At 45.5% G+C, this 22,425-nt stretch overlaps 1 protein-coding gene across 2 annotated transcripts; it reads right to left on the minus strand.

Moving 5' to 3' along the window:
* Positions 1-663: 663 nt before the first annotated feature.
* On the minus strand, positions 664-21,939 carry LOC136658372 (threonine--tRNA ligase 2, cytoplasmic-like). Of its 2 annotated transcripts, none has more exons than XM_066634893.1 (19): positions 21,638-21,939; positions 19,089-19,181; positions 18,700-18,890; positions 17,493-17,616; positions 15,893-16,014; positions 14,901-15,018; positions 13,265-13,329; positions 12,436-12,514; positions 11,369-11,515; positions 10,286-10,384; positions 8,909-9,075; positions 7,887-8,049; positions 7,560-7,697; positions 6,488-6,565; positions 6,280-6,380; positions 5,068-5,172; positions 3,990-4,062; positions 3,582-3,696; positions 664-2,065 (listed from the first exon to the last, which is right to left on the minus strand). In XM_066634893.1, exons 1-19 carry the CDS (start codon positions 21,926-21,928, stop codon positions 1,917-1,919), a joined length of 2,418 nt encoding a protein of 805 aa, XP_066490990.1. In that variant the 5' UTR covers positions 21,929-21,939; the 3' UTR covers positions 664-1,916. The 2 variants fall into 2 exon arrangements, with proteins under 2 accessions (XP_066490990.1, XP_066490991.1); XM_066634894.1 differs by having other exon boundaries at positions 19,109-19,181; positions 21,638-21,710.
* Positions 21,940-22,425: the final 486 nt, after the last annotated feature.

Consider the following 22,425-nt stretch of genomic DNA (forward strand, 5'->3'; position numbering starts at 1 on the left):
AGAAAGTGAAGTCTTCAGGTATTCCCACAAAACCCTTCAGCACCGTCAGCCAGGTCTCGTTAAAACATTGCCATTTTAAAAGAACGTGTTCCTATTTAATAAGATCTCACAGCACGTGATTGTATAATAAATGTGAAATGTCAAGTACTGCAGAGTCGGCTAATACAAAACATGTTCCCTTCCCTTAGTCTCTAATTAGCTCCCCCAGCAATACTGTTACTCCATTGCACTACAAATTTGAAAAAATGAAAGGCTTTCTACAGCTAGCAAAGGTGGTGAATACTAAAATTTCAAGTACAACTGAAAGTCTCCATTAAGCAGCCAACCTAACAGGCTATAGCAGAGGTAGAAGTGAGGTAAGGAAGTCCTGGCTAGGACTACTATTTGCTCCTCCCCACCTAGAATTGGCTATGGATTCTAGCCAATTCTAGTTCTAGGTGGAGAGGTGCCAGTTTTTATCCATAGTAAATTCAACCTGTCCATTATAACTGGCTTCCTAAAACGTGCTAATCATCCTCTTCCTTTGCATTGTACATTACACCATATGGCATGATTTTAAAATTGCAAAAACACCTTGAGTGCAATCAGCAAAAAGGTGGTCAGCAAGTTAAGTCTGCCAATCAAACAAGACAAATGAAGACAGCACAGCTCTCAAACTGCAAACTGAAATTTTATTAAACTTAATGAGGCAAAACAGGCTTATGACAATTTAACTAGATTTTGAAAAACCAGACCTGGAATTTGTACATGGTCATATGTGATGAAATGCTCTAAAAATGGGAACCGTTCAAGGAAATAATTTGGTACAAATTGCATGTGGTTTGTTTTTTAAGAGTATCACAGGGCATGATGCAGCAGGATATTCTTCCACATAAAACCAGTGGAAATGAATGGAAGAATTCCAAGTAGTTATAATGCTCATTTTTATTTCAACTAGGCCTTTGCAGAATAGCTTCCTGGTGCCTTATGCCTTCTTTCACAGCACAGTGATTCACTCAGGCCAGCCCTCTGCACAACATAAAATCTGACCTTATCAAAAAGGACTAGCAGCACTGCAGACTTCAGAATCGGCCTCTGCTTGACCTTGCTGCCAAGACATTTAAACATTATCAAGGCATTTATTTATGACAGACCAACAAGGGGATCTGACACAAACAGCACAAGGTGAACTAGCTCAGGACACAAACATGCACTAAAATGTCTTCTTTTGAGGAGGGTTTTGCTCTCCTCGGCAACCAGTAGTACTTGCAGACTTTTCAAAAGATTCAGTTGCACAAAAAAATAAAAGGTGGGTTTGTTACCCATTTTCTGTGGAGTTTTGCAGGGCTTTAAAAAAAGAGTCTGCAATTATTGTATGGGCCAAACGATTCATCCCTTCACAGTTGCACAAACAATTCTGTATCATTCACATTTTTGGTTTTCTGACCCTCACAAAAGCTTGCAAGAAATGACTATTGCCTTGATCTAAAGCCAGTGGACCTGCCATTGAATGAACGGGGCAAATGCCCTGGGCGGGGAGCCTCGTGTGACTTTAGGACCTCGTGGGAGCCTCCCTGAAGCTCCCAACGCGATCTGAAACTGTCCTTCCAGTTTGCTGGAAGCACAGTTTAAAGCATCGGGGAAGCGTCAAGGGGTTTCCCTGAAGCATCCTGGAGTTGCACAATGCTCCACGCGTTCCAGGTAAGTGGGGGGGGGGATTTGCACATGGGGGTGCTGGCATCTGCAGGGGGCACTACCGCAGACCTTTGCCTCAGGGTGCGGGGCTGGGGGAGGTCAGCTACTGTCAAAGGCTGCAAACCTAAGCGTATTTACCGAGAAGCAAGGCCCATCAATAATCACAGTGGAACCCATTTAGGGGTAAGCACATTTAGGATCAGGCTAAAAATCCTCCTCCTCCAACAGCACTCCCACATTTACTAAAATTCTTCTTCGGCACATAGAGTGCGTGATGCTTTAAACTTCTTCAGTTTTTCAGTGGCAGATGAGATGGAAACTTCTCCGTGAACCTTGTTGTCTCTCGTTCGCACGTTCACAACATGATTTGCTTTTTCCTTTTCTCCAACCACTGCAAGAAAAGAATGCAAATCGGTACATGGCACCAAAGAAAGAGACTTTCAAAGGCTGCAATCCTATGCACAGTTTAGTCACAGAACGGCTGTGGCTGTGCAGGTTCACTTCCTGGTGTCTCCGAGTAGGTATCTCCAAGTAGGGCTGGGAAAGATTCCCTGCCTGAAAACCCAGTCAGTATTGACAATGCTGAGTAGGTCACCAATGGTCAGACTCACAGCTTCTAATGCTATACTAGGTGCTTGGGAGGAAGTCCCACTGTATTCAGCCAGACCTACCCCTTGAATGATGGCTAAGGAGCATGTTTTAAGAATAATTACAAGAAGAGACCTGTGAAAATGTACACAGTTCCTCCTGAGCCCCTTCTCTCTTCAATCCTATCTACCCCCTGCTCCATTCCCCGATATGTTGACCATCGCTCATTGTCTACAATACACATCTAATCATTGACTCTCCCATCCACATGCTCCATCTGTCCCTAGGTGTTGTGTGCCAATTGCTTTTTAAGCTTTAGAGCAGTTGGAATATTCTTAAATGTTCCTTAACACCTCTCACAGCTGAGCAAATGGCTAGGGAAGTCTTGCACCAATACACTGAAGCCAGAAGTCTTATAGCCAAAAGCTACAGTGATTTCAAAGGCTGCAGCCTTTGGAAAACTCATTTGGAAGGGGGCAAACTGACAAAAACACACCATTTTCTCACAAATGGACACATTCTGGAGTTTATTTATCTAACACCATAGTAAGAGCTTGGGTGATCATTCAAATCTGGCTTTGAATTGACTAAGAAGCTGATTGATCCAACGATTTGGACCTGGTTTCCTTGTCTCTGTACAATGGAAACTAAGGATTGGGACTCAGTTATTAAACTGTGTTCCTCACTTTGGCATTACAAGCAGGGTGGCTTTAAGATGGAATACATTATTTGGTTTATGAAATTAACATTTGAGCATTGCCCCCCACAGAAGTCACTGAGCAGGGGCTAGCCATCCAAAAACTGGGACAGTTCGAGACCAGTAGCACAGCTACCGGGAGCCAGTGTTGCGGTAAGGATTGGAAGTGACACAATGTAATGTGTAAGCGGCAGCTCCAGTCAGTCACCCTTGGAGCCAGAACGGCTTGAACAGCAAGTGGGAGGGAGCTCTTACACAGCGCATTGTGCCTGAAACACTTACCGCACTGCCTGCCCCCCTGTAGTTATCCTACTATGGGTGTAATCCTAACCAACTTCCCAGCACTGACATAGCTGTGCCAATGTAGCGTGCACTGCATCCTTCAGTAGGGAGACAGTCAAGGGGCCTCCTCAAAGTAAAGGCATGTTTGTTACCTTACCTTGGCGCTGCACTGCGGCTAGGTCTGTGCAGGAAAGTTGGTTAGAATTGCGCCCTATGTGAGATCTCTCCCTTTAGCCTACTGAGATAATCGCTTTCCTGGCTCTTGCTAGTCAGAGGAAACAAGTGTTTTCTTTGGTGTGGTGGAAAAAGAAAAAAAGTAGTAAATACAACTCATAGATACCAAAAATGAAATTATACTGAGCCAGTTGGGCATTTCTTATCTTCTTGTTTAAAGTGGAGCTCTGGTCTAGATCGATGTCGGTCATGAATCCAGCTTCAAAAAAGTCACTGCAGACCTAAAAATAAGATTGGCTAAAATGAGTTGATGTGACAAATCTAATACCTCCATCCAAAATCACAATAATTATAATACTTACAACTTTACCATATTAAAGTTTATCACAAATTACTTATTTACTATACACCCTGCTTTATCTCCCTCATGGCATTCAAAGCGGCTGTTCAAATTACAGCGGTTCAAGAAAGACAAAACAACACAAAACATTTTCCCTTCCTCTACTTAGAATTAACTGATGTTCTCTGCCCCACTCCCCACATTACTCCTTTCCATGGAAGTTGCTGCTCTTACCTGTCGCGCATAATCTTCGCATGTAGGTCCAACAGGAACCACCATGATTTGTCTAGGGGAGAGCCAAAAAGGCCTATCCAGAATAAGAACACAATCAATGTGCAACTCATCCAAAACTTGGTTCACGCCACAGTTTGCAAACAAAAAGCCAACATGCTTTTAATTATGGAATTGTCTTCAGCTCAATCTGCAACCTGAAGTGCTTCAAAATGCTGGTGGAGCCTCATGGATTTAAGCCAGAGACAAAACTGGCTTAAAATAAAAACATTTCATCTTAACTGGGTTGTGCAAGGAGACACTAATTCAGCAAACCTCTTATCCCACCCTTTCTCAAAAGAGCTCTGAGTGGTATAACCCCTAACCTCACAAACAACCCTGTAAGGTAGGTTCAGCTGGGAGAGACTGGCCCTCAAAGTGAGTTTCATTCTGGGGGGGATCCGAGCCCGAGTCTCATTCAAGCTGACATTCATAATGGCAATATATCACATCTTTGTAGTTTACGTATCTTTGTGGAGGCAGGGGGGATGCTTACTAAAGGAGGCTGCCATCAGCTGCCTGGGTGAACACGCTGCAAAATGCTAAGACTGAACTGAGTAAGCGCATGGGATGGGGCCAAGGGGGATGAACGCTTACAGTTAATTGTGTAGCCCACATCCGATGCAAATCAGGCCTCACAGCCTCTCATTTGGCTGTAAGAGCCAGGATGGTGTAGTAGTTCAGAAGATGAACTCAGAGCTGGAAGATCCAGGTTCAAATCCCTGCTCAGCCTTGCAGCTTCCTGGGTGATCATGGGCCAGTCACTCTCTCTCAGTCTCATCTACCTCTCAGGGTTGTTGTAAGGACAAAAGGAGGGGAAGAACTATGTACACCACCCTGAACTCCTTGGAAGAAGGGTGGTATAAAACAAGTGAAAAATAAAATGTGTGAGTCACTGCAACAGTTTGCATTTAGTAGGATACAAAGGAGCCTCTGCTCCATTGTTCAATACAAAATGAACAATGTGCTACAAAATCCCAGGAAGCACCTACACTTTCTCTTTCAAGACACCTTAAAATTACCATCCACCTCTGCCACGCACCATTTTCCACCATAGTTCTCCGCCAGGATCGCGATCATCCGCTCTACCGAGCCCAGAATCGCCCTGTGGATGATCACCGGCCTTTTCTTGTCATCTCCATCTTTGCTGAAGCAGAGAAAGTTGAGGCAACTTATATGACCAATACCAGCAATGTCTAGATCAGCACCTCCGCTTTTCTCCACTTTAGTGCAATGCTAGCACATAAAAACATGTCGGTTACTGAATGCTCCATTGCTCCTTCTCACAGTAGAGAGGGATGCCATTTCCACAAGTTCTGTTTCCAGAGAATCAGCACATTTTTTGGCCAGCAACCACTGTAGCCGACTCCCCATGGAGAAATCCTTCACTCATTCTTTCTTCTTTACTCATTTTCAAGTACCTCCCTCTAAAAACACTGCCCTTGTATTACAGCTTTAATTGCATCACCCATCCTTGCAAATCTTGCACTGGCGCCACAATTCTTTCCTAACCGTAAGCTTCTGCAACTCGCTCTGGCTAGGTCTCCATTCTCATCTTTCCCAGGTTACCTTCTCACTAGTAACTTAGAAGCTTTTATTCCTCTTCCTTCCTTGCTGTATGCCTAGAGATATACTATTCTTTATACCTAACCTTGGACATACATCTTGCATGAATAAAGAAAAATCACTCTACAACCACAACACCTCTTTAAGAATATTCCCAGCCCTTTGTATACATTACCTCCTTATCCTCACAACGACCCTTTAAGGTAGGTCAGCATTATCCCACTAAGGCAGGTGGGAAGGCTGAAAAAGAGCACCTTGCCTAAGGTCAACAAGTGAGTTTGTGGCAGAGGTGACATTCAAACTTGTGACTTCCTAATTTAAAGCTCAGCCTTGTAGCTGTATTTCTACAGACATTAAAACATCTTTTTTCCAGATAGTCCTTCAATTAGGATATGGGAAAAAAGATATTCACAGTTTCCCAGTATCTCCAGGTTCACAGGAAGCTGTCTCATACTGGTCCATCTATCTCTGCATTGTGGAGGTTGACTGGCAGTATCAATCCAGGGCTTCAAGCAGGCAGTTCCCAATCCTAAAGGGAGAACCTTGAACCTTCTGCAGGTTAACTAGGTGATCTATCACTAAGCCACAGCCCCTCCTCCAATTCCCCTTCTTTTCCACTCTTCCTTGCTGGTTTTTGAGCCAACATTAGCTCCAATTCCAAACACTTTTTTTATTTCAGCAAACTTACCCTACATAAGTAAGATTAAATCTGATAGGCAACTGGAAGTCCAGTTGGATAGTAGCACACTGATGGTATCGACCGATTGCATCTTTGATGTTAATGTCAATCTGTAATGGAGAATGAGGACAGAATCATAGAATGGTTTTTGCCATTCCGTCTCTTCCTACAGGACGTAAACATAAGCATCAGCACAGATGTACAAAGAGTTACTGACCTTGGGACCATAAAATGCTCCGTCTCCTGGATTTAGCTTCCAGGGTTCCCCAAAGTCATCCAGGCTGCTTTGGAGTTGCTAAGAGAAAGTGACAAGAATACAGTTTAAATGCTGGTGATACGCGCATAGTTGCTGTCATTTTAAAACAAGACTAACAAGCTACCATCTCTGTGTTAGAGAATTAGCAGGTTAACATAGCACCGACTACACATTTCAAAAAGCTAAACTGGATAGTTAAAATGTCACAGCCTTCCCCACAAGAATCATTGGGAGTTTGGTCCTAGGAAGAGACAAGGATCTCTGAAAGAGCTCTGTGAGACAAAAATAACAGAATTCCCAAATGTGCAGGGGGAGATGGGACTATACCACAGAGGGCAAAACAACATGCAAGTGTGGGTAATGGAAGCCCTAAGGCACCTTTCACAGCCTGAAAAGGCCATTCAAGAGGGGTCAACAGAGGTGGCAATGCCTTGTTCTTTCCCAGGGTTGTTTCTCCACTTCACTTCTCACACACACACACTCACACACACACACACACACACTTCAGGGGGGAATCGCTGGGGGAGGGTGCCTGTTCGAAATGTTGACTAAGGAGATTGCCTTCAGTGAAATATTAGCAGCCCCCAAGCCTCCTCTCTCCTCCTCCCACTACCTGGACTTGGAAAAGACAAGGAGAATGGAGTGGAAGAGGAAGTGTGGAGGACAGGAGAGGAGAATGGTAGACTAGAGGTCCCAAAGAGCAAATGGAAAAACAATGAAGGTGAAAGAGATAGCAGAGGTATGCCACCTTGGACACTGGGAGATCTCAGGGAGTTCTGGTAGGGTCATGACCATAAGCATGAACATGGCAGGAACAAAAAGGATAAGAACTCCCCCTGCCCACTGCCGGCACTTCCCTGCTCCTAAACATCCCCTCCCAAGGTAGCTTTTCAAGCAGAAAAGAGGGAGTGGGGATAACACTCCATGTAATTGCAAGCACTGTGGCATTCAGCCTCCAACAAGGATGGATTTGGCCTTCTGTGTCATCTCGCCGTCTTAGAAAACAGAAGAATCATGTCTCTGCCTATTTTACCTTCTCTGCCTGGTCCCAGATCTCCTTCTCTCCTAGAAAGTTTTCGGGTCTGCTTGAAAGATGTAGTTGGAAGGTAAAACCAAAGACCGCGTAGACAGCCTGCAGGAAGTCCAGGCAACCTTTCATTTCTTCTTGAATCTGCAATGTCAAGTACAAAGAACGTTGACGCTGCAAATCCCACAATTAACAACGGCTCTTTAATCATCGTCATCTACGAAGTGCTTGGATCACTTCAGCTAATGGTGTTGGCTTCACTTGGCCATTACCTGCCTTTATAAGGATACCAGATAATCAATTGTTACAGCTAGTCAAACCCCAACTCTTTACCTGCTCCATCGTGCAAAAAATATGAGCATCGTCTTGCTGGAAGCGCCTCACACGAGTCAAACCACTGAGGGTCCCTGAAAGCTCATTCCGGTGAAGGACTCCAAAGTCAGCAAATCTTAAAGGCATTTCCCTCCAGGACCTGGGACGATGAGCAAACATCAAGCTGGAAGAGACCCAAAGTTGGGTATCAGTTCATTTGACCACACACAGCTCTCACTTATTGACTCCATTTGAGTAAGTCTTGTGCTTACTCCAAATGGCTTTTCTTCATTTTGTCCTCACAACCATCTTGCAAGGTAGATTAACCTGAGAGATGACAATCGGTCCAAGGCGCCTCCTCAAGAATTTGCCATACCAAAGAGAAAATTTAACTTGGACCTTTTGACTTGGGAACAGATGATATGAGGTGGAGATTTCAAACAAACTCATTCCTCCCTCATAAGGAAGGGCCTGGAGCTCAGAGCAGGTGCCCTTGGCATGCAGACAGCCTCAAGTTCAGTTCTCAGCATCTCCAGGGAGGATGAAAAAAAATCCTGCATCTGAAACCCTGGAGAGCTGCTACCAGCCAGAGCAGGCAATACAGAAGAAGGTGAACAAATGGTCAGACCCAGAGAAAGGCAGCTTCTGATGTTTACATGAACCAAGACAGCACACAGTCTAAAACAGAATGTGTTACAAAAATAACTGGAAATAATATTGGGTGGTGATGTAGCTAAGCCATCTGGAACCTGGGGGCACAAAATCTTTTTAACAAACCCCCCCCCCCAGAAGGCCTTAGAAAGGCATTTCCAGTTTTTGCAAGAAACTGGAAGTGTCTTTCTAAGGCCTCAAGGAGGCCTTCTGAGGCTTAGGAAGACACACGCAGCCTCGGGTCCACTACTGGGGTGTGGGCTGGCACCCCCTCAATGCATGGTACCTGGGGATCTGTACTCCCCACCCTCCCCTTAGCTATGCCACTGATAATAGGGGAAGAAATAATGCGGCAAGAGGGAGAATAAAAAAAAAATGCAAACACCACAAACCAGTGTCCAGGGCAGTTCATTGGCTTAAGGGCAAAAGTTTCCTTCTCTGCCTCAAATGAGAACATGTTTTCACTGTAGTGCTGCCAGTGTCCTGAAGCTTCCCAGAGTTTACTGTTGTAAATATTCGGAGATATCACTTCAGTGAAGTCACGACGATGGTACTCCTCCTGCACAAAGGAAGTCCAAATCTTTAATAAGCATCAGGCCTAAGAAAAAAAGGGCCACTTTTATGATTTAATTCCAGCCACATTAATTACGGTTAACACCCCTAACAATTATAATATAAAAGTTACTGGGTACCATCCAAATGAGGTTTGGGATCAAAGGGTTAGGACCATCCCTTCAAGCTATCCATGCGGTCCTTAGTTAATAAGGATTGTGATTTGTGATTCAATGTGCTTCACATTTATCATCTCGACACAGTCCTTGTAACAAGTCAGGTTAGCTAAGTATTATCATTCCTGCATTGCAACTGAGGCTTGGGCTAGGAAGGAGTAGCTTCTTTCCCCTAACCAACATCTCCCTACTCCATTTTTATCTTTTTTAACAAGTGCTGTACAACAATATTATTAAGTGCACCGCTTAGCAACGGGGATACGTTTTCTGATCCCTGTTGTTATGCGATCAGGTCATTAAGCAAGCATCCAGCCCAATCTAGTGCCTTTGTTGTGTAAACAGACACGCCCTGCTAGACACTAGCAGGCTGCATAGGCTACTGGAGATAGATTACCTCTTCTTCGCATTAAGAGTCTCTTTGTTGTGTAAACACTCTGCTGCAAGACCTGACTGCCTCATTAAGAGCCTCTTTGTTGTGCTTTGACCACCGTCATATACGCGGTCCATCGTTAAGCGAAAGGTTGTTAAGTGGCCCACCCCTGTATTAATGCTTAAACAGTGTTTCTCAAACTTTTAGGGAGATTTACTCCCTAAGTAAGTTTTTTTCGGTGGAGGGGTGAGGGCAGCGACACTAGCCCCAGGATCCCATCACTAAGGGGGGGATCACTAAGGGGGGGAATGAGCTTTTAGTCATACAGGGCTGCAGGTTATTGCAGAAGGTGCGGGGAGCCCCGCGCGGCCCTCCGCAGGGCTCCCTGAGGCTTGGATCATTCAAAACAAGCGATCGCAAAGCACCTCCTGGAAACTGGAAGTGCTTTGCATCACTTTTTCTGAAGATTCCAAAAGCATCGGGGAGCCCTGCGGAGGGCTGCGTGGGGCTCCCCGCACCTCCTGGAGCCTCCAGCAGCCCTAACTAAGAGAAAGTAAGCGAAAGAACCCCACTCGCCCCCCCCTTAGCGATGCAATCCTGAGGATTGTGTCACTGCCTCCCCCGTCACGACCCACCAGTTTGAGAACCCCTGGCTTAGCAGATTCACTCACTTTGATGAAGTCCATGAGTGTGTTGTAAATAAAGGCACCTCTGGGGAGGAAGAAACAGCTACCAGGACTCAGATCATGGAAGAAGAAGAGTTCTTGTTCCTGTATTAATACAAACAAGCATCAAGAATTAAAGGAGGAAAGAAAAACTAAATTCTTATTTTGTAGTATTATTTTTTGCTGCTTGGATAGCACAATAGTCTTCCTCATCACCAAACCATTTTAAGAGAATAATTTCTACCAGCAACCATCCAGTGTCAATGAGTTCCACAGGCTGTGAGTTGCATGAAGTCGCACTCTCTTTTCTATAAATTCTCTGCAGTCATTTTGGTTGGAGGAGCCCACGCTTCTGCACTTTGTGAGTGTGCTTTCCATATCTGCTTATCAAAGGACATTAAACAAGGATATAGTTCCTTTTTACAGGTGGTACAAGTCTTATCTCTGTAGAACTAACTGGCACTTGGTGAAATGCAGAAGTTTAGGGGCCTGTTTAAATCTTCAAGTCCATACAGGTGGGGGCCTCCATATCTGCAGATTGTGCACCCCACAGCGCTCCCACCTTCTTCGCACAATTTCCTGAATTTGCTGCCACAGATGATGTGGTAATTGCCACTAGTTAGAGGGCTTTAAAAGGGGATTCAACAATTTAATCCCTGTTTTCCTTACAGAGTAGTAGAGATCTATCAGCGGTGTTTAGAACCAAAACAGCAAAATGGAACACGCACACAACAAAAAGCTGTTAAATTCGAGTTCCTCAGCACAAGTAATGTCACAGGAGGGTAACTGCCTTCATGCACTAATTATGAGCTTCCCAGAGACAGCTGGTGGTCTTTTGCAGGAAACAGAAAGCTAGATACAGTATATGAACTCTTGATCAGATCCAGCAGAGCTCTTCTCCTACAGTCTGGAACTGCAGGTGCCATGCATTGTTATACTGCATTTTGCAACAATTAAGTAGCTGGAATGTTTACAGCCATGAGGACTAGCCCCTTGAGCTTCCTCTTAGAAACACAGCAACAACTCTGCACCGTACACTTTGCCATGCCCTTTTCCAAGTTAAAAAAAAGTGACACATGCTGTACCTACCTTGCCAATTTTTCTGTGATCCCGGTTCTTGGCTTCCTCCTGGAACTTCTCCCACTCTTTCATCATTTTGTTGTCCGGAAAGGATATTCCATAAATCCGCTGCAACGTTTCCATAGTGGCCTTTCCCTCCCAGTACGTGGAGGAATTCTGACAAGGAAAAGATGATGGAAGTGTTGGCGTGAGTGCTGACCCCAGAAAGAACAAGTTATTATAATGTTCCGTTCTTTGAACACATCAAGGGAACAGAACCTTAACTGCCAAACCTTTAATCCTACACATGAGGATTTGGGAGTCCATCCCACACTGAACATAGTGTGACTTGCTTATGAGTTACATATTCAAAGGGCTGAGCAGCTGGCCACTTATTAAAATTCTGCCCTTCACCACTGCATTGCCCCCCCCCCAACATACACACACACCTCAGAACAGCTCCTGAGCATGACCATAAGTGACTTCCAGTTCGTGCTTTTGAGCTGTTCTTGGACATGGGGTTGCTGGAATCCACAGATTCCAAGACAGCAGATGCCAAAGGGCCCACTGTATTGTTCAACACTGAGATAACTGTGTATTCAGTGAAGGGACCACAGCTTAGTTCTGGGTTTTTTTATTTACTTGTTTTGTACCCTGATTTTCTCCTGGAAGGGCACCCAAAGGGTTCAGTTATATCGATGGCCTGAAACCCAAGAGATCCACTGCCCAGAGCAGAAAAGAGAAAGTCACTTCCAATGCACCTTTAATTGTCATATAAAACATTTTTCCACTGCTGCTCATGCAAAATATCACTTTGACGCACCTCCAAAACCAGCAATAAAATTGTTGCAGAAAAAAAGTGAAAGTATTTTTGTTAGGTTTGTTGACACTGCAAAGCTAAAGGAGAGAGAGAGGTATGGGCTATTCTTCCCTTTTTTAAACACTGGCTTAGAGAAGAAAGTGTTTATACAACCAATGCAGAAGAGGAGGAGCATATCAGCTGATGCGCAATGGAAATTCAAGTTCATGCCATTTTAGTGTCTCTAGTCTACAGCTTAATCAAGGCATTCCCTTATCATTGAAAACCCAACCATTACCTTGAAAATCTTTAAAGCCTTGATTTTTCCAGTGTGCCTCACATGAGGGCCTCTGCATAAATCAATCAGCGGACCACACCTAGTGGGAGATAATCCAGGTTAAGGCAGAATAGGAAAGGAGTCTGACAAGAAAAATATATGAAGGCTGGTATGATTAGGTTAACAGCCAATTAAAACATCATACACATGGAACCGCTGGTTACACACACAGCTGCGTTCTGTTCTCAGCTTCCTTAACTGTGTCTTTTCAATGATAAAATCAGCAACCTAAACTCAGTAAAGGGGGGGTACTAGGGTGGTGGTACGAGGATGTTAACGCTTTGTCCTCGCTGCAGTCCTAATCCCAAAAGCACCCTCTTTGCACTGCTTTAATGAGAAAATAAAATTTCTATGACCTTTCAATGAAAGGCTTCCCCCTCCCTCTCATTAAAGCAGAGTGCAGGGAGGCATTACTGGAATTGGAGCTGCCATTTAAAAAAAAAAAAAAGCACCTTACTCTCAGCCATGATTTCCCCCCTCCCATCTTTGTTAACGCCCCCCCTCTTCAAGTCACTGTTTCCCCCTTCCTATTCAAGCTGCAAGCTTCTCAACACCTTTGTGCTTCTGTTGCCCCCCAGAAGAGCCATGGATACTGCTAGTTAAATACGCATTAACACAGCAAAAGACAACATTCTCACTTCCAAAAGCATCACGACATTCTGAATTGAGCACGGTCTCTGCGTGAGCATATAATTCTCCATATTTACAGCTGCCTGTGACCTTTCCTTAACCATCAAAACATGGACCGTGTTGCCACATACAAGACCCAATCCAATGGCGTCTATTTTACCTGTAAACTGTGGTCGTCGGCGTGTCAACCTTCTCATCAAGAATTCGACATTTAAACTTGTTATACTAGGCAGAAGAGAGGGGGAAAAGGGTAAGGGCAAGAGAAGAATCGGGAATTAGGCTCTTTCTTCCTTCATTGAAATGTCTTACTTAAAGGACTGTCTAGCTCAGGGGTGTCAAACCTGTTTCATACAGCAGGCCTAATAGCATTCATGATGCCTGCTGAGGACTGGAAGTGATGTCATTAAGGAGGTCATGACCAGAAATAAGCAGTTTTTTCTCACTTAGGTTCACTGCAAATGACAAAAAATTCACAAATCTTGATCATATTTTCAAGATATGGGTGAGCCCAATTATCTTGTGGACTGCCCATTCAGCAGCAACATTTCAACACAACTCAGCAGCTGATCGTAGTGCTGGGACAGCCCAAGGGCTAGATGAAGAGCTTCTGTGAGCCACATCCAACTTGCAGACCTGATGTTTGACACACCTGGTCTAGCTCTTGGAAAGCAGCTGGCTCTGTCATTTGAAGCTTTGAGCAATTCCTTCAGACACAACCCAGAACAAAACATAGGAACCTAAGAAAAAGTCTTACTACGTCAGGCCAAGGGCCCATCGAGTCCATTAGAAAAGTCTGACAGTTCTATCAGAAGAGTGCATAATGAAACATACAGGGGAAGCTAGTGACCAAATCAGCTGCCTACATCTTCCACGTAATATATTTCACCCAAACACTTCAGCATACATTTAAGAAGATAGAGAGTTCCCAGAGGTCAAAACAACCCACCTGCCCTTGACTTGAGCGCAGCTAGCTGAGGTTGTTGCTGCTCTTAAGCCAACCCCAAAGGGAAGAAGCTAGCCCCAGGCTGGAGCAATACAGGGTCCTCCTGAGTTCCAGCCCTCCCAGAAACAGGTGGAGCCTGTTTCTGGAGGACTAGGGAAGGGCACTGTGAATGTGTGCCTAATGCATGGGGGGGTCACCAGTATATAATAGAAGGTTTGTGGTATGTTGGCAGGGAGAAAGAGACAGCTATGAAGCTCTGCCACTCCACCCACCCCAACACTGTTACTGCAGAAGTCCTGAAAAGTCTGTCTCCCTGTATTCGCTGCATTCAGATACCACATTCTTGATTCTCCAAGCCATGGTTTTGGGGAATCAGGAAAGAACTACATGCATGTTCTCTCCACTCTTTTCCTCCTCTTTCTCTTTTAGGTACAGTTATAAACTGTTTCCTGGTTCAATCAAACCATAGCTTGTTGATACATCTGTGTTAGCAATCATGGCTTGAGCAGGACCTCTAAACCAGGATTTTTTATTTTTTTTAAAAAACGATTCTATTTTGGGGATCTCATGCAAACCACAATTGTTAGGGCCAGCCCAAGACCTCCTGGAGCTTGAAGTGCTGCAGCAAATGCTGCCATCACCACCCACAGGCAGTGTACCTGCAATCATCATTCCCTTCCCCAATATCTGCATTAAAAAAAGGAAGAGACCACAACTAGATTTGAAAGATCAGGAATGTGACACCTGGATACAACTACTGTAAAAACAAACAACACAGTAGCCTGCAGATTTCAAAGTTCAGGACACCAGTTATACTGGATTATTTCCAGGATTAGCAAACCCAAAGAATTACCTTAAACATCTCCAGCAGAATTTCTTTGCGGATTTCTAGCCTTTCAAATGGCTGCTTCTCCTTTATGATATTTTTACACATGTTCTCCAGTGTTGGGAATTCTGTACTAGATACACCTCTAGGCAAAAGCAGGGCCAATAATGACAAATCAAGAGGCATAAGGCAGAATTACAATATGTTAACCTCAAACAAAAATCACATGCAACTTTTTTTTAAACTATTAATATGGCACAATTTAAAGAAGAGGGGCTAATATTTACTGGGGTTGAAGTTCCTTGACAAAAATTAATTTAGTTCTTGTACACTGCAGTTAATGCAATTAAAGAACTCTGCTGAGTCAACTCCATATTTTTATATTGTTGCAATCATTGTGGATCCTGAAGGTGCCAGCAAGTCTTGACAGCCAATTTTTGGGTTGGGGTTTCACCATCTTCAGGGTATGATATTTTAGAGCCAAAGCTTTAATCATTGCGAAGAGCCATAGTTTGAGAAATGCAACATCACCCAACATGCTCTATATCAGGACTTTTCGATCGGTGGGCATGTCCACACACCACTTGCACAAAACATCTACCACCAGAGATAGCTGCCAAGCACAAGAGGCTTCTCCAGTTTCTGCTGCCTCTGATCTGCCCTTCCCACCGCACCCTATTTGCCTGGACCTGTGACTCTTTGGAAAGGTCACGGTCAGTGTAGAGCCAGACTTTTCTCCCTGTGCATTACCGCTCAACTCATTTCCCCAGCTCTGATGGGTTCAAGCCAAGCAGTACAATGGAGTCACCATGGAGGAGGGGACCAGGTCCTGCCTACCATCCTATAAAATACTACCAACAACCATGATATCACTAGTCAAAGAGCACTGTTCTACAGACTAAGTGAAAAGGTCAAATTCTTTAGCGCATTTTAGGAAGAGTTCACATTTAACATCTAATTCAGGATAAAAATGTTCCACGCAGCTAAGCCAAATCACACATATGCTAGCAGAACAGTACCTGTTTTCAATGTACATGTCGTAGTAAAACCCATTCTCAATCGGCGGCCCATAGCACAAGCATCCTCCGTAGTACTTCTCCATGGCTTCTCCAAGAATGTGAGCGCTAGAATGCCAATACACCTACATTATAAGACAATGAAAGGATCAGACAATTCACACTTAAGAGCTGAGCAATACAATGAAACTTGTTCCTCCTACAGTACAAGGTCTCTACCCATGTGGTATGTGTAATATGCGATACATGAGTTGATCAACATTTATGGTTAGAGAAGACTAGGCGCAAGACCTTCTGGCATCTGAGGGAGTGTATCAAATGTTGCCCCCCCCCATTACCTCATGATGTACTAGCCTCTTCCCCTGGATTGGAAAAGGAATAGAGGGACAGAGCAGAAGAGAAAGTGTAGAGGAGAGTGGTAGGTTAGACTCTAGCCCACCACCCCTCTCCTCCACACTTGTACTTCCCCCTCCATTCCCCCCTCCCCACTTCCTTTTCCAATCCAGAGAGCTTGGGTAAGGGAGAGGAAGACATGGTGGGTCACTGCCACTTGCTGCCTGAGGCAATAGCCTCAGTCGGCCTCATGGATGGGAAAGGCCCTGCTGGTTGCCATCCCAGTCTACCAGTCCTTCCCCTCTGTCACGAAAGGGGGGGGAGGAACTTCCAGTGATCACCTGCCAATCCAGGGCAGTGATGCCTAGTGCCAAGCACTCACTCCCCATCCCCTACTCTTCCAATCGTTTTAACGTGCAGCTTGGTGGGGCCAGACCTGGCAGATCTAGTCCGCTGCCACCAGCCCAAGAGATCCGGTTCCTAGAGGACCTTCCGCTCTGGTCCTCAGAAAGTGTGCTCTCCCCTTCTTGCATGGTCTGACACTCAGGAAAGAGAGGGAAAGTCTCCTGAGCCCTGGGGATCTTCCTTCTGGTCTTGCATCCCTGGCTCTCTGACTGGCTAGCTCCCTTCGATATCTGAGGCACCTCAGAAATGGAGGAACAAATTGGAGGGTAAATGTGCAGTACCTCAGAATTCCCCTCAGTGAAATACAGATAACCATTTTATCACATCTTCATGTTTTTTGGTCACTGTATACAACCTTTGGCCGCAATCCTAACCAATTTTCCAGCACTGATGTAAGGGCAACGCAACTGTGAAGGGAACAAACATTGCCTTACCTTGAGGAGGCCTCCATGACTACCCCCCCCAACTGCAGGATGCAGCACAAGCCCCACTGGCACAGCTATGCCAGTGCTGGAAAGTTGGCTAGGATTGCGCCCTTCGTCTTTTCACTACCTCTACTTTGTTCTTCTGGTTGCTGCTCCGCTTCACCCCACTCCCCTCCCCATGCTCAATTCTTCATAACTTGATTACATGGGGTGGCACCAATGAACAGCCACCTTCCATCTTCCATGACAGCAACCAGAGATATTTAAAAGCAGGCGCTATACAAGATTGCACACTCAGAAGTAATCATGAATCACTACAACACCATCTCATGCAAGTATACACTCACTACCTCATCCCGAACATCCACCTCCTTCAATGGATTGGAAAAATTATTTTCAAATGATTTTGCAATAACTGAAGGGGGAGGAAGTATACGCACAGCTTGCGCTTCTTCACTGTCAAAGGTGAGCAGTTCCAAAACAGAGTCTCCTTCCAATGGGCGATCCAAGTCCCACAGTTCCCCATTCACTTTGGCAATGACGGCATTATCAGCAAGTCCGTGACTAGAGGGGACAAAGACACACTTAAGATTTTGCCACTACAAAAGGAGAGCTAGCAAGGAGAAGAACAAAAACAAGGCGTGCTTTCGCCTTGCTTTCCTCCTTCGTTGCCCCCAACATCTCTCTGCTGCAATGATTTCCCACTGTCTGATTTTATGTAGGCTGTTCTGGGACCCTCGCTAAAGGGTGGGTTACAAACACTTTAAAACAATGGTTCCCAAACTTTTTAGCACCAGGACCCACTTTTTTTAAATGACACTCTAACAGGACCCACCGAAGTTTACAAGACTTTAAAAAAAAATTAGAAAAAAAAATCTATTTTTACTAATAGATTTACATGCAATAATAACCAGAAAAAGATGCTCCAACATTTATCTCCCTAACTTTACACATGCTTGCAAACCGCAGGAGCTCCTTGCAGGGCAATTCTGATTTTTGAAAAGCCTCAGGGCTTGAGTTATCAGATCATTGTGTCACCTATGTTTTTATTGGGAGGCTCTGCTCAGCTGCCATGGGACCCACCAAAAGTCAGGTCACAACCCACAATTTGGGAACCACTGCTTTAAATAATAAACACAGACTTCTCAACTTTGTGAATGTCCTCCTTTTGAAGCTTTTGATTCCATCCTTGCAAAGATCTGGACCAGAATGGGGTGCGAATAGGTGGAACAGCTTTACAGGATAATTCAAAATGTGTTTCCAATGAGAGTTTAATATGAATTCAATTACCAAGGTGACTTCACAACTGAAGTACATATTTCTAGAATTACCACAGGCAGATACTAGTCTGGTCGGCCTCAGACAAACTTGTCAATTCCTCACTCTGCATCAAGAACTGTTGCGAGTTCTACACGGCAGTCAAAGATTGAGTGGATCACCCCTGTGGGGTCTTTGCAAGGAGGAGGTTGCATGCCACTGGTATGTACCTTGGAAGGCCCAACCAGCCACCAGATTCAGATGCTGCCTTGAAATAACCAGTCAAATGTCTAGTTACAAGTCTCTAATTTCAGCTTATCAGTGTTCACATGTTATATACATGACAGCTGTCTCTTCTGGTCAATGAAAATACTTCTGCGTTTAAATCACCTGATTCCTAGAGCTATCTGATGTGGCGTAGTTTTCCAGGATTCCCCGTCCATTTCCTTCCCGTCAGCAAGAGTGATCTTGATTGGCCGACTTTGGCTGCATGCTCTGGAATCAAGGAGTGCATCATGCTCTTTCTTCAGCGTGTCATATAGACTCAGCCTGTCTTGGATGAAGCTTGGCTCCTTCTGCACCTGTCCCAATGAATGAATGAATAAATGAATGAAATGCACACACCTTGGGGCTATGCAAAAGGTGAGAAGGCTACAAATTGATAAAGGCGCTAGTTTCTTTTGCTGCTGCTGTAAAAATCCCAACTGAAGATTCTAAGCAAGTATGCAAAGGATTAGGTTGCAAGGGTAGCTATCAGAGAACACCAAAACTCCACACACCTCACTCTTCAATTCATTACCCGCTTGATTTTCTTGCTTCTTCTCCCTTTTAGGTTTACTCTGGCGAACAACGAGGTCTGCATTAGGAGGCTCCTAAGTTGAAAACAGGCAGAATTACGTTAGCTAAATATAAAAACTCAACTACCCTGTTGTTGGACCAAATTGCCCAAATTCCAGTAAGACCTGTACAGTCATTCTTCTACATTAAACTTTACATGCACAAAGCTGGAACCCTATGCATTTTTATTCACATTTATATACTACCCTCCATCCAAGGATCTCAGAGTGATATATTTATTGAATTGACTTTTATTCTGCCTTTTCCTCATAACAAAGCACCTCAAGGCAGCTTACAAACATACTATAAAACCAATATCACTATCACAACATTACAAAGTTCTGGTTTTACCGAATACAAGTTTACAAAATTAGCTGCACAAGCAGCCACATTTAAAGTAAAGCACAGTCTACCAATACACATAAAATCAGTTTGCGCAAGCAGGAGCATAAAATCATAAGTATTGCTGGATCAGGCCAAAAGCCGATCTAGTCCAGTTTCCTGTATCTCAGAGTGGTCCACCAGATGCTTCAGGGAGCACACAAGACTAGATACCTGCATCCTGGTGCCATCCCTTGAATCTGGCATTCCAAGGTAGCCTAAAATCCATCAGTAGAAACAGCACAGAGTTCCTCCCTCTCCTTTTCTCCTTACAGCAACCTTACAAGGTAGCTTAGGTTAAGAAAGCAGGTTAGTACAAACTACAAGGTAGCTTAGGTTAAGAAAGCAAGATTTCTTGACAGAGCAGGAAATTCAGAATATTGGACTTTTAATTCCAATAATGGACAATTTAATTCTTTAATAGAGTCCAACGTTTTTGGCCTTCCAAACTCCCATAATGCATCTCACCCATGAGGCATAACAATATTGACAATCTCTCATGCGCACTCCTACAGACTAGTTTTCCCTGCCCTGTGTCAATAAAATGTTGCCTAATCCTTTTTTTCTGTACAGTACACATCACAAGCAAGCCACATCAGTGCTACAACACAGGACCGGCTTCAGGATCGGTGGGGCCCAACATGTGGCATTTGTGCAGGGCCCCCCACTCACCAAGTAGTCATGGAAATTGCAGCCATGGTGAACCAGACACTTGTGGTGCTGCACACAAAGCGTGACACCCAGAAATAGTTGACAGTGACATGATAACGTCACAGCTAGCTACTTCCAAGAGGTGCATTTTAGGCCAAAGAGTCCCTTGCCAGACTGCCTTCCCAGGCTGTCTGCAACAGTGGGAGATCAGCCTGCCGCCACCCCAGTGTGGGGGGCCCCCCAGAGAGCAGGGCCCAATGTGACAACATAGGCCACACTGACCTAAGGCTGGCACTGCTATGACAGCCCTGGAACAAGCAGCATCTTGCTTTCCGGAGGGTGCCCCAGAGCAATTGCAGGGTTCCTTGTCCTTCAGCACTGAGGAATCCCACACTGCAGGTCAGATCGAGAGAAAACAAAACAAGGGAGAGGGCACATTGGTTGCCTTTGTGAATTGACTTGTATTCCACTGCCTTTCATTCATTCATTCACCTCAATCACAGGCATGCTCTAATTCAGGGGTGCCCAAAACCTGACCCAGGGACCACTTGCAGCCCTTGAGGACTCCCAATCTGGCCCACGGGGAGCCCCCAGTCTCCAATGAGCCTCTGGCCCTCTGGAGAATTGCAAGAGCCCGTGCTGGCCTGACAAAACTGCTCTCAGCTTGAGGGCAACTGTTTGACTTCTTGCATGAGCTGTGGGATGAGGGCTCCTTCACTACTTGCTGTTTCACATCTGTGATGCAGTAGCAGCAGTGAAGGAAAGGCCAGCATTACTTTGTGCAAGGCCTTTTATAGGCCATGAGCTATTGCAAGACCTTCATTTATTCATATAAGTTCCATCTCTATTCGTTTATGTAAATTTATTCAAATTTGAAATGTATAATTTATTTTTTTCCTCCCCCTCCCCACAGTGTCAGAGAGATGGTGTGGCCCTCCTGCCTAAAAGTTTGTTCACCCCTGCTCTAATCGGACGGAAACTCCCCCAGTCCAATAGGTTTACTCCAGGGCAAGCATGCACAGAGCTGCTGCCCCCTCCTGCATGCCCCATTAGTCAAAAACAGAGCCCAATCCTATGCATGCCTACTCAGAAGTCAGTCCCATTACATTCAATGCGGCTTACTCCCAAGTAAGTGTGGACAGAACTGCAGCCTTAGAGTCCAACCCTATTCAGAAGTAAGTCCCATTATAGTCAATGGGACTTACTCCCAGGTAAGCATCGACAGGATTGCAGCCTTAGAGCGCAATCCTGCTCAGCGCATGTCCTTAGAGCGCATGTCTACGCAGAAGTAAGTCCCATTAGAGCCAATGGGGCTTACTCCCAGGTAAGGATAGATAGGACTGCAGGCTTAGAGCTCAACCCTGTGCTTGTCTACTCAGAGACAAGTCCCATTAGAGCCAATGGGGCTTACTCCCAGGTAAGTGTGGATACTGGACGCTGCTGGCTTCACTGCAGTTACCTGCCCGGCTCGCTGCTGCCTCCCGGGGCCCGGGCGGGCGTCGCTGCAGGCGCTGCGGGCGAGCTCGGCGGTGAGGCTGCGGCGGAGGTGCAGGAGGCGGTAGCGGAGCTTCTCGTTCTCGGCCCGCAGCGCCTGCAGCTCCGGGCTGGCGCCGTGCAGGAGGGCGAGGCTGCCGCCGGGCCAGCGCTCGGGCTCCTTGAGACGGCCGATCTCGGCGGCCAGGCAGCGGATCTCCTGCTCCTGCCGGCCCAGGCGGGAGGCGATCCCCTCGCCGGCAAAGGAGGCAGCCATGGCTGGGCGCTTAGAGGCCGGCAGGGGAGGAGCGCGGGAGGCGGGAGCGCTGCTGCGCGCTGGTGGGGACGCCTTTCCTCCGCCTCCTCCGCTGGACCACGCAGGCTCCGCCTTCCCGAAGTGAAAGAGTCGCGTAGCAGCACTGGGTTCCAGGCTATGGGTCGGGACCCACTGGTGGGTCGCCACCTGATTTCTGGTGGGTCTCCAAAGGGTGATGGAAGGATGAGATACTCCATGGCCTCAAGCCTGGAGGCGATTCCAGAATTAGATACTGTAGCTGCTAATGACCTGCAAAGAGCTCAGCTCCTGCAGCTCGCAAGATAGCTGCTACTTATTGCCCCGCAAGGAGATCGGCTCCTGCAGCTCGCAGGATAGCTGCTAGTTGCCCTGCAAGGAGATCGGTTTCTGCATTTGCAAGATAGCTGCTAATTATTACCCTGTAAAGAAATCAGCTCCTGCAGTTTGTGTAAATATAAGGAGACAAATGTTTGAGGGTC

The sequence above is a fragment of the Tiliqua scincoides genome, chromosome 8 (assembly GCF_035046505.1).
Source record: "Tiliqua scincoides isolate rTilSci1 chromosome 8, rTilSci1.hap2, whole genome shotgun sequence".
NCBI classification, from domain to species: domain Eukaryota; kingdom Metazoa; phylum Chordata; class Lepidosauria; order Squamata; family Scincidae; genus Tiliqua; species Tiliqua scincoides.

What these genes read in the sequence shown, in the direction of transcription:
- LOC136658372 (XM_066634893.1), bottom strand. Translation starts at nt 21,928, where the DNA reads ATGGCTGCCTCCTTTGCCGGCGAGGGGATCGCCTCCCGCCTGGGCCGG. An exon ending in CAGATAGCTCTAGGAATCAG is followed by an intron (nt 17,617 to 18,699) that starts GTGATTTAAACG and finishes TGTCCCCTCTAG; the next exon opens with TCACGGACTTGCTGATAATG. An exon ending in GACATGTACATTGAAAACAG is followed by an intron (nt 15,019 to 15,892) that starts GTACTGTTCTGC and finishes GCTTTTGCCTAG; the next exon opens with AGGTGTATCTAGTACAGAAT.